General features: G+C 40.6%; 3 protein-coding genes across 5 annotated transcripts in view; 1 reads left to right on the plus strand and 2 right to left on the minus strand.

Moving 5' to 3' along the window:
* The first annotated feature begins 243 nt into the window (after positions 1 to 243).
* LOC136342082 (ADP-ribosylation factor-like protein 2-binding protein) lies at positions 244 to 1,217 on the plus strand. Its single transcript, XM_066287560.1, has 3 exons — positions 244 to 518; positions 573 to 949; positions 1,002 to 1,217. Exons 1-3 carry the CDS (start codon positions 383 to 385, stop codon positions 1,074 to 1,076), a joined length of 588 nt encoding a protein of 195 aa, XP_066143657.1. The 5' UTR covers positions 244 to 382; the 3' UTR covers positions 1,077 to 1,217.
* LOC136342079 (isocitrate dehydrogenase [NAD] subunit gamma, mitochondrial-like) lies at positions 1,202 to 5,067 on the minus strand. 2 transcript variants are annotated; one of them, XM_066287558.1, is made up of 7 exons: positions 3,070 to 5,067; positions 2,744 to 3,010; positions 2,522 to 2,694; positions 2,317 to 2,470; positions 2,105 to 2,264; positions 1,516 to 1,790; positions 1,202 to 1,465 (listed from the first exon to the last, which is right to left on the minus strand). In XM_066287558.1, exons 2-7 carry the CDS (start codon positions 2,931 to 2,933, stop codon positions 1,233 to 1,235), a joined length of 1,185 nt encoding a protein of 394 aa, XP_066143655.1. In that variant the 5' UTR covers positions 2,934 to 3,010; positions 3,070 to 5,067; the 3' UTR covers positions 1,202 to 1,232. The 2 variants fall into 2 exon arrangements, with proteins under 2 accessions (XP_066143655.1, XP_066143654.1); XM_066287557.1 differs by having other exon boundaries at positions 3,066 to 5,067.
* Positions 3,151 to 15,486, minus strand: part of dysc (dyschronic) — a 42,269-nt gene continuing 29,933 nt past the window's right edge. Inside the window, exons 13-16 of one of the 2 annotated variants that reach the window (XM_066287550.1) lie at positions 8,897 to 8,977; positions 7,940 to 8,203; positions 7,532 to 7,687; positions 3,151 to 7,480 (exon numbers count right to left, since the gene is read on the minus strand). In XM_066287550.1, the coding sequence (XP_066143647.1) occupies positions 7,415 to 7,480; positions 7,532 to 7,687; positions 7,940 to 8,203; positions 8,897 to 8,977 (567 nt within the window). In that variant the 3' untranslated portion in view covers positions 3,151 to 7,414. Of the gene's footprint in view, positions 7,481 to 7,520; positions 7,688 to 7,939; positions 8,204 to 8,896; positions 8,978 to 15,486 lie in introns of both variants that reach the window. The other variant, XM_066287551.1, reaches the window with a different exon arrangement.

The raw sequence follows: 15,486 nt of genomic DNA on the forward strand, positions 1-15,486 counted from the left end.
GGAATCCGTAGCAAGCTTTAACCATTTTGTGAAGCTTCAAAAAAGGCACTAAATAAATTCACGATGCAGGAGGCTTCAAGCTCATGTCGATAGTAATCGGTACAGGGCGCTGGTCCTCGTGATTACCATTTTATTATGCGGTTTGCTCACGGAATCGCCTAACATACCTGAAAAAGGGAAATAATCGATAGAAAGACAGGAAAGTGGGTCAATGATTCGTGACAAATGGTCTTTGTACCTCTAACTATTGTATCAATTGAAATAATAAAATAACATTAAGAACAATGATGATAGTAATCAGTGATACGGTTAAGTACTTAGTAACATAAGGGCCTTTCAAGGGCCACTGACCCCTTATGGTCACTTTCGGCATCATGCTCCCATGGCAACGTTTTGTCATTATTGGTTGACGCCTTTCAACCCTTTCGCCCATTCGTCACACTTTAAAAGTACCTTCATCAGCCATCGCATTGACCAGTGCCTTCCCAAATACCGAATGAAAATGACTGAAATAGGCTGTAAGTATTCTAGAATGGTTTGAATAATCGTAACGACTTTACTGCCCATCTCAGGTGGTTTCGATATATCTCATTACTGCACTGAAAGGTCCGAACGCAACTTCGCCCAAATTGTCGGATGCATCGAGAACACCATCATCAGCGAAGATTTCCTGGAAATTCAGAGCAAATTCCTGGAACAATACTACCGGGAGTTTGTGGAGGATGAGGAGAATCGGCTGGTTTATATGGACATATTCAAAAAGTACCTGGACTCGGTGGAGAAGCACATAGAGGAACAGCTGATAAGGCATATTCCAGGATTCGACATTAGGAAATTTGAGAAAGAATTGGAGGCGAAGTCCAATGAGTTGGACGGAGCGATTTATGAGATGTTGTCCACTTTTTGGGACTTTCACACGTTCAAGCAAATGTTTTTGGAATATAGAAAGGTAGGCCAAGTTAGACACTACACTGGGATTTCATAGACGAGGGCGATTTTAGATGAAGGAAGGCAAGGCCCCCGACTTTTCCCAGGGGATTTTGGTGACGAAATGCAACTTGAACCTGGATGCATGAGAAACTTTAATGAAGCACGACCAAGCTTCTTGGAAGTAAACCGGAATTTAGCTGTGGAGAGCTCCATGTTTTTAGGGGATTATTACCTTTTTCATCATTATTAGCAAAAAAAAAACACACACACACACACGGCATTTTATTTACAACCCAAAACACTCAAAACGACTTTACATGAGAAGTCCTCAATAACTCCCTAATATTGCCCTTAATACTTTCCACCACCTCATCGCTCGAATTGGTACCCCCTATGTCATGAGTATGCACCCTGTCCTCAGACAAAGTCTTCATTATAGCTCCATGTATCAGCTCCGCATACGTATCCTCCAACAAGTAATATAGGAGATCTATTGAGGCGTTTAACATTGCGATTGGGTTCAGATTATTTTCGTCTGTAAAACAGATTTATTGAAGCATTTTTAAGGGCTTGTATAGTGCCTACCTAAAAATGTTAAATGTCTGGAACCGGCCTCAAAGAGGGCGCAACTAGGGCCAAAGTTCTTGCCAGACATTAGTCCTGCACCCCCAACAAGGCCGCAGGCAATGTTGGACAGAATATTGCCGTATAGGTTGGGGGTTACTATGATGTCAAATTGAGTGGGGTCCTGGACCATTTGCATGGTGGCGTTGTCCACTATCATATCGGTTACCAGAAGGTCTGGATAGGACCTGGACACCTCTTTTATTACTTTCATGAATAAGCCGTCTGAGAGCTTCCTGGAAAAATTGAAATTAGAAAGAAAATTAGTGGTACGGGGACGAAATGTCATTAGGAACTACTTGTTCTTTATTTTGACACTGTTTTGTTACACAGTTAAAATATCATTCGCCATGTTTTCAAGAAACTTAATGTGATTTCTTGAAAGTTTGGTGAAGAGTATTTTAACCCCGGACGAATCATGGAAATGAACGAATTTGTCTATGAAACATCGCACGTAGAACTACGAGACAAAGTTCTGAGGGAAGTAAAAACGCAAACGTTTCTCAAGAAATAACCCATCGAAGAATCGACAAAAAACTGCACCACTCACATTATATTAGCCTTATGGACAATTGTCACCTTCCTCCTCCCCTTCTGCAATGCATAGTTGAAACACCAATCCGCAAACCTCCATGTGTTCTCCTCGGTAATAATTTTCAAGCTCTCCACCACTCCAGGTTTGACCGAATGCTCCAGCATAGCATACTCTCCTTTAAATTCCCAAATATTCTTCCGAACTGTACACATTACAATCGCAAATACCTTCGGTATTCTGCCTGCAAATGTAGACGTCCATGTTAGAGTACTTGCACTTGATATGGGGGTAGCTTTTCGCATGAACCACACAAACGTACAAGTCTAGATCTTGCCTCAGAGATACGTTATTGATGCTGAGGTTGGGACTTATGATGTTACCCTGCAGTAGGAATTGACATTAAGGAGTTTCCTCGAGAGCTGCAAGCAGAACCTTAATTCCCACTCCAGTTCTGTGCATAGAAGAAAGGGCCAATCGCCCAAACTCCAGAGTTTCAGCTTCGGTTTCGATGCCACTGTACGGGATTTCTTCAAAATATACCGGAACGTGGGCCTCTTTGAAGACGTCTTTGACGTATGAGGCGAGTTTGGGGCCTGGGTCTGCTCCTATTTAACGATTTTCGTCATTTGCTTCAAATTGGGATCTGCAACTCACCTGGCAGCATTGTCACCATGTATCTGCCCCCATATTTAACCGGTTTCCTCAGATGAGTCTTGTCGATCAGCCGGGTCTTGGGAATGATCTTGCCCTCAAATGTATCTGCAGGCAGTACTACGTGGTGGGACTTGGCTGCATACGACCTGTAGCCGATTCTGAAAGCTCTGCTGGTCGCCTTCAAGACCATTTTCCAGTTCGTTCGAGGTGAACTCGGTTATGCTATGATGCTGCCTGATAGTTTTGTCTAATCAGGATCACTTGTTGCTTAAAATAAATTTCAATTTGTTTCATTTAGAGAGTATTTTATATGTTTTTGTACAAACGAGCTTATCAGCGCGTAAGCGCGCTTATCAGCGAGCTTAACGATCTTCTACAGGGGGACCAATGAAACTCCCATGAAGCAGTCCAGACAAATTGACAATTTATTTCTTTTAAAAAATAGGTTTAACAGCGGATTAACAACTAATGTCTGTCTGATTGTTACTGGTTTCGTTCCTCTACATACGTCAGGTGACTGATAAATTGTCGAATTTGTTGCTAACAAACAGATTAATATAAAAACAATTAACTAGTCTGTTTAAAATGTATCCCTGATTTTTCTTACGCATATTATCAACAACAATAGTTTAACATTAGCAAAAGTGAACCTAAAAATGTACAAATTATCAAATATCTTGGAACAAAGTTAGTTTACGTAGCACCTATTCCGCTATTTACAAAACGCAACTTGCGCTACTCAGAACTTTGAGTAACCCAAGTCAATTAAGTCATATACTTACACTCAGTATATCCTACAGCTTACGCAATATACAGTACTACCAGAGTGGATTGAAATAAATTATTTTATTACTGTTTGGGTAATTTCTAATTTACGCTAAATACCATGTCATTGCTTAAATGTTAACAGTGCTTCGCAATATGCAGTGAAGGCAGACATTGATATTATTTAGATTGTTAACTATTACTTATTGCTAGAAATCAATGCGGTAAGAGGTGATCTATACTTGCTCATTGTGAATATGTCCATTACTGAATCGAATGCGGAAAAATGCGCTTTCCCGCCATCTGCGACGCACGAGGAAAGTGCTGTGCTAATATGGATTGTTTAACAATGCAATCTCTCTTCAAGCTGCTAGTTTGTGTAAAGAATTAAGAAAATTATTGTAAGATCATAAATATTACTATAAGATTTCTAAAAACAATTTCGCTAATTAAGAAAAATATACAACTTTTGATAACCGTGTGAATGCAGATTTCAGGTGAAGAGGTCTTCCGCTATTTTGCTTTTAAATTTTTAAATGTACAGGACCTTCAAGATTGCCTACTGATCGGCAGCTAGCTTGCTAACCATGTACATTGATTGCCTGCGAAGCTATGTACGCTTGCCGTAAGTGCGCGTGCGCGATCGCTATTCAGTAGCCCGCGTACATTGCCTCGTACACAAGCAATGTACAGGATGTCTCACATTCGGCACTGCCATATATATTTTAAGGAAGCGGAAAAAATATGAGAAATGGAAATTGTAGGTTTTTAAGGGAATTGGATGACCTCCGTCGCGACCCGAACAAATTCATTTCTAAAATATTGGGCCAACAAGTTCTAACTTCATCCATGATATTTTCACCAGAAAAGTACCCAGATTCTGGCAAAATTGCATTGGTCATATTTTTCCATACAACATTTGTTAATGAAGCTTTTCCTTACGTGTTATAGATTAAAAGTTACAAACAAAAACGTTTTAGGAATAATTGCAAAAATTAAACTTTACACCAAGAAATAAATAAACAACAGTAAATCGGCTTTTATAAAATTCAATAATGAAAAGAAACTAAACAAAAATTATATTTAATTTAATATTCTTTCAATATGATTTCCCCTTTCTGCGAGGCACATTTGAATTCTTCGCCTAACTTGCATCTCACTGATTTTCTTATGTCAACTCCTTGCAAGCTGTTCATATTTTCCGCCTTTAAGGGTTCCCAATTACTTGCAGGGCTTTTATGAACTTTTTTTTTAATCCCCACAAAAAAGAGTCCATGGGATTTAAATCGGGAGTATTTTCGGGCCACTACGTAGGTTCGTTAATGTCAATCCGATTTCGTCCGAATATATTATTTAGGTATTGCTGCACAACACGAGGTCTAAAAGGCAACTAGATAAAGGTTATTTTTGCGATGCGATAATTCCTTAAAACGCGTTTATTTGTCACTTTTAGGTCATAACACATAGGAACAAATTTCTTTAACAAGAGTTTTTTGGAAAAATAGAATCAATATAGTTTATCGGAATTTGCATATGTTTCTGGGAAACATATAGACGTTTCAGAAATGAACTTCTTCAGGTCGAAATGGAGGTCATCGAACTCCATTGTACGCCCGCTGTTTCATAGTCCTTTCTGTTTCCAAAAAATAGGTATAGGGACGTCGAATTTGAGACGCCCTGTGCATGGCGCGTAAGCTTGCTGCTGTTCAGTAGTGAGCTTTCGATCGAGAGAAAATTCCGACTAAAATCCCAATAAAATCGCTATTCTGCGTGCGTGCTGGCGTACGAACGCAGAATAGCGATTGAGTATGGGGGTGGTACCACTTAACCAGACCTGCTAAACTGTACAAGAAGTGATATAGTGGCCAGAAATGCGTGAATGTGGTAGGGATGTAAATTCAATAATGATTCTTATTTGCATATAATAACGTACTTAGGTAGTTTTTGGCACGGCCATATTAGTAGGTGTCTAACTTCCCCATAATAATTGTATAAAACGAATATCATATAATATAGCTAAAATAGTGTATTTACAAATTTCTTTATATTGTGACTAAGTGCCTCTCTCCCTCTAGATGTCGCAGGATGTGTCACCGATTGTAGTACTTTAAACCCTTTAGACTTGTTTAAAGTACGACATTGTATAATATGCACAACCATGGTTTGCTTGCGAACTAACGACGAAAGCTGTACACAACAATTATTATAACAATTAACAAGTTTTTTCCGATGATTGATGTTCTTTGGTACAAATGGTTCGAATGCATATTATATTTACGTTGAAAATGGCTGAATAACTCACTACATATTTAAAGATTGCTTCTACATTTGGAGATAAATTCACTGTCTTTTTTTTGACATATTCGGTTGATTTTGGGCGGTAATTGTCGGGTGTTAACCCTTGGGCGACCCACCCGCTCTTAACAGGAAAAATTCCATTGGCCAGATTCCAGCAATTGACTCTAAATTCCCAGAGTTCTCAAATGATTAAGTGCATCTAATCTTTCATTGCTGCATTGGAATTATCTTCTTCCATTCATCCCCCATATCCATTTTTGTGCCTCTTGATGTTGCCTTCCTTCAACTTTTCAAACTCTTATTGCGTTCAGTACGACCTTTGATACCGTTCCGTTCCTGTTAAATTTCTGACCATTCGCTTGCTTTCCATCGTCCCCTTCGTTAGGTACCAGTTAACTACCCCGCACATCGCAAAACCCTAAAGTTTTTTTTTTTTTTATCATAAAACTGACACCTAGTAACTTCAACTGTAGTTTATACTGTAGTATATTAGTGCCAGTCTTCGCTCTATATACACATTTCGCTTTAACTGAAAAAAAATCTAAAAGAAAATAAACAATTTTCTTGTGAATATGAAAAAGTTAGAATTTTGTGCCCCTGCTATATTATCAGGTTTTTGATGGCACTTTTGGCCGAAGCTTTCGCTTTATGCAAGTTAGCGTTCGTCCACATGTCGCCGGCATTGTGACATACGAGTTGACCAACAAAGGAATCATCGCATCGCCATGGCCAGCACGCTCGCCAGATCTGAATCCAATCGAGCCTGTCTGGGACATACTCCAAAGAACAGTTTCGCCAAATATAGCCCACATTCTCTTTATAAAAATACCCTTAGACCTTTTAGATGTGTATATTTTCCCCCTCGCTTTTGTATGGGCTACAGAACGCCACGGAACTCGTAGCTCTATCTTTTCCTGTATTACAGTTGCAGCAATCTATTTCTTCCTTTTTCCGCTGCCCTGTTTTTGCAATGTTAGGTAACTTCCCTGATCGGATAACGAAAATAAATTCGAAGTTCTGTCTGAGAACTTTGCAGTAACTTTCATTCATCTAAATTGAGGCTGCATCTACAATCTCACATCGCAAGGCATCTCTGCAGCTTTGCTCTGAAGCTGACTGCAATTCGCTGAATTTCCGACTGAAAATCTAGAGGAACCGTTGATAAACTAACGGCAACGTCCACTCCGAAGTCCACCCCAACATTACCCGCAATCAACCTCTTTCACTTGCCAATTTGGCCTGGTGCGATATGATCAAATGCACAAGCAATCCAACTCACTCTACCACAACTATTTTTAACTTTTTTTTTGGTCGAGTAAGGTCCCCTCCCACCCACGAAACAAATATATTTTGGCCTATAACGAGTCAAAGGTGCAGGGTGCAAAGGAAGGAGCCTCCCTCGCGTTTATTTAGGAAATGATATGTAGTAGTTGTAGATTTCGGTCCTGGACCATTGAGTACATGCAGGGGGTGTTACTGGCATATACACCAGCAAGAAGCACCCTTTGGCACGTGCTCCATGGGTTCTGACCGTCAGTCCTCGGTTTCCGACGATTGATCGGTGACGATCGGCCCCGGGGGGTCGCTAGGGGGGAGGCGCAGCAAATGTTATGCTTCCAAGAAGATCAGAGCTGTAGGCTTCGGCTCCATGTTGCTCTTTTTTGCTTCCACCACCTGAGGAATTCACTTCGTCAACCTGGAACCCAATTTAGACTCGCTACCCACCGTGAACTCTATATCGTTGCGATCTCTCCTGGCGAAAGACTCGGCAATCAATCTGGCAACGTCCTGGTGCTGCAAGCCCTCCACTCGGGTACCATCTACTGAGAGAATCAGCTGACCCACTTCTAGGCCTCCGCAGTAGTAGGCGGCCCCGTTTTCCTTAAAGAAGTAATGTCGTTTTTAGTGCGGTACCGACCACTCCTTTAGTGCAATTTCTTTTCTAGCAGGGACACAGTTGCAGATACAAAACTTGTTGAGGGGAAGATAATCCCAAATTAGTTTAATCGCATACAGAGCGCGCCATAGATATGTGCCCTTCTTACCCTCATCAAGTTGTGTATTTACCGCCCCTTGTTCCTGATGGTGGAGCTCTAAAAGAATTACACTAAATAGGTTAATCGGGGTTGTTACGTTAATGTTGATAATCCTGGGCAGGGGGTGCTTGGTGTTGGCCCCACCCTCGATAGCAATGCCCAGAATGGGCTTATTCTTCTTTACAGTCACCCTCAAGTTCCCCTCCTCGTCCTGCTGCACTCTAGGAGGCTCCCTCGGCTCGCTCCCCCCCTCTCTGTTCAATCTTTGCATGGACTGGTGCCTCCGCATCGCCCCATCCCCTTCCAGCATGCTCGTGTCTTCCTTCATGTCGAAACTGCGAGAGAGCTTATGGGCCAGTTCCTGGAAAAAAAAATGCTCTTACTGATTTAAAAGTTTGAATTATTGGGAGATTTGGGGGTGATAACTTAAACTAACAAGAGTTGGAAGCACTAATAATACCTAGAAGTTGAAGAGACAAAGACAAAGGTCACGTATCTACAGGAAGGATCACACAAGCGCCATAACACAGAGAGTAATCCATCTACGGGGTGTTCTAAAAGTAGAGACACTAAAACGTATAAACAACGTGCCCCCATGCATGCCGTGTGATGAATCTTGACACTGAAACAACCTTCGAAAGTGTAAGTTTAAAGTAGGTTCTGACAACGTTCCTTTAACGTCAAATTATGTGATTTTGTGAGATTATTTTTTTTAAGATTAGACAACACTACTAAATTTGCATGAATGCCAGTCGAAAGTATAAAAGCAGTGTTCGAACTAGAGAAAAAATAAGTGCAAAAAAATTCCAGTGTTCTCGTGTGATCAGCAAAAATACTTAAAAAAATTTCCAAAGCAATTTCATCCTTCCCCCCATCCACCCGGAAGTACCATCAAGAAACTCAAACAACTCGCGTGTCTCGTGCTGAATTAAAAGTGCTTCAAGCATCAAAAGAACCTTTGAAAAACGTCCGGCAGTACTCTAGAACCGCCGGAGGCATGCTTATTTCGTAGTGCTGTATAATATTGAAGAAAACAGGACCTACGATGACTTACTAAAGGTCTGCCCCAGTACCAAGACTTCACTTTTTGGGTCCACCCGCCCAGGTTCCATCGGAGACTACCCAGGTAGCCGCTCTGCAACATTTAAACGCCATTTTAAAGCCGGTGGGTACCTTTGCCCTTCCACGGGCACGGAACCGCCTCCCACTTCTACTTTCCTAATCATAAAGTAGTGCGAGTTGGGACTTAAAAGGGGTTTATGGGGTCATCAAGAAAATCATCAAGAAAAATGAATCGAGAGACGCCGGCTATATCTGCAGGAATATCATTAAAAACCTCCTTAAAAGTATGTTTTCCCATTACGAGCAACGCAACAAAAATCAATACGATTCTCGTGCTTCTTCAATCTTCACCTGTCGAAGCAACTTCCTCTGCACCATCATGCCCACCTGATCCTGCGCTCATAGCGAAGATCAACAGATGGGGACAGTTTAAGCCATGAAGGTAAACAATAACACCGGTACCACCTCTCGAAAGCTGCTCCCCTAATATCTAGTTCTTCTTGAAGATCAACGGGTTAAGACCTTCTTCACTTCGTGTCAACTTTCAGCAATATTATATTTCAGTCTTCAAATAATACTCCTAGATCTTCTGTTCTTCTAATACATTGTGCTTCTTCTAGATCATTCGGTTGACTCGCTTTGATCTTCAAACGAAGATCGCCTGGGTGTTTCCAGGTGGTAGCGCTTTCAGTTTAGTTATATGACGCAATTTGAAGATCTTCTATGTGATGAAATGAAGAATTGCAACCTGAATATATGGCGGCACTAGCCAAGACTTCTGCGTTCCTGATAAAAGCGGTATCGAATGAAGATCAATGGGTTAAGGTTCTGTCTACCTTCAAATTTTGGTCTACGATATTTTTTCAGTCAAGGTTTTTTAGATGGTCAGACTTAATGTAAAATTTGTGCGATTTTTTAAATTCCCCTTTGAAACATCAGTTTCTCCCTTCTCTCTGTTAGGGTAGAAATTCGATGGTACCACTTGCGCGGTCATATGGTGACCAAGTGGTAGCAAGATGGTAAGGTATGCCGAAGAGCTTATTAGGTCCGCATAAGTTGGTGCGGATGCGGATGGTGCTGTAGTATAAGAACAATGTTGGGCTGCCAGTAATTTAACCACTTCTGAATCAATCAAGGTTCGTTATTTGAGGCAAAGACGTTGGCACCACTATCGTCAACACCTCCATAGTTTACACGAAATCGTGGTACCGGCTAATTTCCATTACAATCGTTATCAGCGACCTACACACATTCCATTTAGTTGAGAACCACTAATTCGTCAAAGGTTGCTAATACTCCGCAACATTTCTTAGGTACCATTTATTATACCAAATTCTGTGGTTCTAATTCGGCTTTTTATTTCATTGTACCAAGAAACCTTTCAGCATTAAATCGAATTAGACCAACGTTGAAGGACGAGAGTAAAGAATCATAATGGGTAAACCTGCACCCATCGCCTGCTAGAAGCCTGATATGCAAGTGGCCGCACTGTGGTACGAAGTTCATTACTTACTTTTTGGTCGATTATAAATAATTCTTTTAAGGAGAACCTTTCTTCTGAACTGCCCTTAAGAAGAAGAAGAATTCTCAAAGTTCTCGAGTTAAAAGTATTCGTTTAACCTTACGGAACGTGGGCTAACTCTATTTAACCTGACTTAACTTTAAAGGTTTTTGCAGTCTAAAATGAGAATTTCGTGATTTACTCATAAAAAAACTCAAAATTGTCCTCTAAAGCAGAGGTACCATCTCCACTACCACGTTTGTTATTAAACCGTCATTGACGCGATCAGAAAATGAAAATAACAGTAAGAGTAACAGTAAGATTTCAAACCAAGTTTTACTCAGTCATGTGATGCCATAACACCAAGTTTTTCTATCATTGCACTAAGAGAAAATTCAGTGGTACATGAAAGCCACCAGTAAGGAGGTACTACCCAACCCAGCGAAGAATCGCACTGGTTAAACTAATACGTAACATCTTCTAGGAGCCTGATATAGGTGGGTGCCATATGGTACTATGGTGACCGAACCCATTATCTTCTTGATGTCCTTCTTATTTATACAATACATTGATTGGGAGGGAACCCCAGAAAATTAGCCGGAATTTATTATCTTAACCAGAATTTTTGTTAAAAAATTATGTTCAAACGTTAAGCAACCTAGGAGAACGAACCCTCAGGATACGTCCATAAATTTATAAACTTAAATTAACCTTCAGGAGTTAACTTGGGTATTTTAACTGCAATGGAATCAGACTCTGCTCAATTATTTAGCCCCAGTACCGGCTCTTCTGCCATTGTACTAAGAGAACTCTTGGTGAAAAATGGATATAAACCTGTCAAGGTAATAGTAAGCAAATCGAACGAAGAACCATATGGTCAATGTTACGTCTATCACCTGCTAGAATCCTGATACAGGTGGTTGCCATATGGTACCATGGTGACCGAAACCATGTATCTTGATGGTACCTACCTGCTACCATCTCTTCTTCTTTATACAGATTTGCTATATATTGTATATATAAAGAAAATTTAGACATTATACCTTAATCGGTCTTAAGGAGTATTCTCAGTAATTTGACGACGAAGAACTGTTCCTGTAGCCTTAAACGAGCAGGCAAATGTGCTTGGAGTCTTACCAAACCCGAATTAACTTTAGAATTTAGTTTAACAACTTTTAGTACCGAAACTAAACATTAATGCTAATTCTCTGGTTTCCTTTGGTACTACCTTCAGATTGTTCATTCATTTAATTAAAATCATCATTAAACACTAAAATTAAAATAATCAAATATGTACTAAGAATAGTAAGTAGTACTACCAGTTCTTCTGTCATTGTACTACGAGAACTCTTAGTTAAAAATAAAACACACTAGTAATGGCGAATCCTACAAAGAACCATGATGGTCAAATTTATGCCTTTCATCTGCTGGAAGCCTGATACAGGTGGTTGCCTTATGGTACCATGGCGACCGAACCGTGCTGATGGTGGTAGCTACCATTTCTCCTTATTCAATCTGGTTGTATGAACCAAAAGCTGTTGGTGGCACCAGCTAGGGAACCACCTTTACAATCTTTTCGAACTACCATAATTTATCTTGAAAAAGTAGAATTTTCAACTCCTTAAGTCGGGTAACAAACTCAATAAATTTAGCTCATTCATGCAATCCTAGTATCATTTCTTCTTCTATTGTACCTCGAGACCTCTAAGTGGTGGACAACCGGTAGTGGTACCATTATCAGACCTAACAAAGAACCATCACAAACGGCAATATTTCTCCCTCCACCTGCTACAAGCCTGTTATAAGTGGTTGCCGTATGGTACCATGGTGACCCAACCGATCATGGTGGTTGGTATCTACTACCACTTCTTCTTTCGCCGGTACCCATATGAATAAACCAAAAGCCGCCAGGTGGTTTTAAACGTTGGTGATGGTATTCTGCGGGTACTTCATGGTGTTCTAGAGTACCATGGCTTAACCATATATATCAGGCTATAAGGAGAGGCAGCGGAGAAACTTGACCAGCGGTCAAGATGTTGAGCACCTTTCAGGTGAATGTTACAGGTAGGCTACCTGATAATGTCGCTGCAAATTCATATGATCCTGATAGAATTCTCTTACAACAAAACCACCATGATGATGTATCATTAGCAGGTGACTTGAGGTATACTACCGCAGAATTAAATTGCTATTACCGCTTCTATTCTCCTTATAAATTTCTTATAGAATCAAGACTATTCTATACTAATATTGTTAATCAATTGGTTATTGATCATCGACACAATAGTGTGGCAGTAAGTACCACATCGATCTTTTCGGGAACCCAAAGGAACCTAAGAAAACTCTTCATTGCCCTTCTTTCTCATATAGTACCCTGGTGTTCTAAATGCTGAACCAAACAGTTAAAATACCACTCGAAAATACCACTCATAACTAGAAAATTCCAGGTAGTGCCATACATTTTTCACCTTATACCACCTCTAGGTTCCTGCTAGGTTTCTTAGCCATGAAACAACTGAAATGCCATCTACAAATTCCAGAGTATCGAGCATTTTAGGTACCGTCGCCGTTCGACGATAATGAGGCAAAAACAAACAAGACAAGGTACTACCTCTGATTCCCTAGTAAATTAGTAACTTGATAGAACAGCGAAGACGCGTTACCCAAGATGGCGACTAAGGTACTGTCACTTGCGATTGTAGTACTAGATTACCGTCAACACTGCTGAAATCCTGCTACGGCAGCACCCAAATACCTACTTGTGAAAGCGAGAGTGTCTTGTGGTTGGTACCCAAGGCTGTCTACCTATAATATATATAGACAGTACCTTTTTCGCTGCTATATACATAGAGTTTTAGTGAGTGCAAGCGAGAGGCAAAGGGGCGATTGATAAATGCAAGAGAGACAGACTATCGCTTCCCCTTCCATTGTCAACGATTTGCTAGCGTCGTGGATTCACAGACAGTACGCTTTAATCGGTGGGGGGGTGTAGTACTATGTTATTTTGGGGGACACAAATTACGTGCGTACATCCTGTTTCATAATAAATTTAAACTTTTCTTCGAAAAAAAAATTATGTAGCCTCACCTCTACAGAGACCAGGGTAGAAATGGTACCTTTAGAACGCATCAGTCGACACAGGAGCCCTTTTTGGAAAAATGCTACAAAATTGCCCTTTTTGCTTGTTTTTGTGGAGATTTGTCTCCCTATAGTTTTTCTGGTCGCTATGTCCACTGTTGAACGTTCCATTTCCACATGCAGTTAAGCCCTCGAAGGCTGCGGCCTTCTATCGCTCTAATGGCTTCGACCGGCTTCGTTCTTCAGACACTCCTATATGTTGTGCGCATGCGCGACGTGAGTCCAGAACGAGAACTATGAAGGGGAAAGAGACAGGACATTTAGCAACGTCTGAGGAAGTCAATTGAGACGGGTAGAACGCAGCAGCTCTAAATAGCTACGGGTGAAAAGGGGGCATTCCACGACGAACATGGGGCCCACGTAAATTATGTTGAAACAAGTCTCAAAAAAACTATCAAGAAGAAGTGTTAAGCAATTCGCTTCAAACGCGTCGAACGTATGTTTGCGCCGTGCGGATCTAAATAGCCCCCCGTGTTAGCTTTTTAAAAAATTCAAAAACGGCATTAAGTAGGACAAAAAACACTATCTGGGACGTTTGTTTATTTTTCTAAACATTGCTTGCGTCAGCGGTAGGGCAAAAGGACCCATTTTTAAAATTAAAACATGGGTCAAGTGACGCCTCAAACCAAAGACATTTCAAAACCGCATTCGATGATGTAACGCGATGTAAAATCGATCGATTAGTTTTTGAGAAAAGGGGATAACAAGACAGTTTTGTAATACATAAACAATAAAGAAAAGTTGTTTGTTGCTAGAAAATTAACCAAATTAAATGTTCGAAATGGGCGCCATCTGCAACAAACTCCTGCACTACATTAACGAAGGTTTGTGAGTTGATAGATCTGCGAACTTCTGAAACTCAACTTGTTTTCATTACGCTAAAAAACAATATTTATTGCACTAAAGGACTAATTTGCAATAATCAGACTTGTAACTGTTCACTGAAAGTTATAAGGAAGAATGATGAGGTCTCAATGGTTAAGGGTCATTTTGTCTTGTGGGCCTAACGAGGTCCACTTATCCATAGGGCCAGGCGACTTCGCACAAACTCATACAATGGGATAAGATGGAACGAAATGTAGATGACCACAGAATAGTGCAGATGGCCACATGGCGATACAGATGGCTACATACGAGGACAGTACCAAACGTACCCGACCTGACACATTTTTATAAGAAAAATTTGCGTATACTACTAAGAGCTAATATAAAGTTTAGGGGTACTACCTCGATTTATGCTTGTTTTGGGGTAGTTTTTAGTGAACCCTTGTAGAGATTTTGTGAAGGTGGAAAAAATTAGTCATCAATACGTGATTCAGTGTTTTTATTTGAAAGGTCTTAGTCGATTTAACATCGAAGAGGAGTCAGATTCCACTCTGAGGGAATCTGGTTTTTCGTTAACCACTGTAAAATATTAGACGATAGAGGTTGAGCGCTGCCTAGACCAACTGCGCAGTGGTCGACCTCATGACACCACAGATCTGACCACTCCAGACATTGTGGTGAAAATCCACAAAACTGCACGGGAAGATGGGAATCTCAAAAAGTACTGGACATCGCATTTTGACCGATCCATTGGATACAAGAAAGCTGTGCGCAGGATAGGTGGGATTAGTCACAATCACAACATCAAAGTGGACACAAAAACGACCGAACTTGGGAAAAAAGTCTTGTTCCATTAAGACAACGCACCAGTCATCGCGATGACCGAAATCAATCAATCTGGGGTCCAACTTTTTCCTCGTCCGCCGTACTCGCCAGATTTGATCCTTTCAGATTATTTTCTATTTCAAAAACTTGCAAAAATGGCCCGGTGGAAAGAGATTCGTCCATAATGAGAAAGTGCAGGCCGAGGTGAAACATCCGAAGCTTCGTACTATAAACAGGGCATAGAAATCATGGAAGATCGCTAGGAAAAGTGTGTCGATCTCGAAGGTGACTAT

This window comes from Euwallacea fornicatus, chromosome 11 (assembly GCF_040115645.1).
Source record: "Euwallacea fornicatus isolate EFF26 chromosome 11, ASM4011564v1, whole genome shotgun sequence".
NCBI classification, from domain to species: Eukaryota; Metazoa; Arthropoda; class Insecta; order Coleoptera; family Curculionidae; genus Euwallacea; species Euwallacea fornicatus.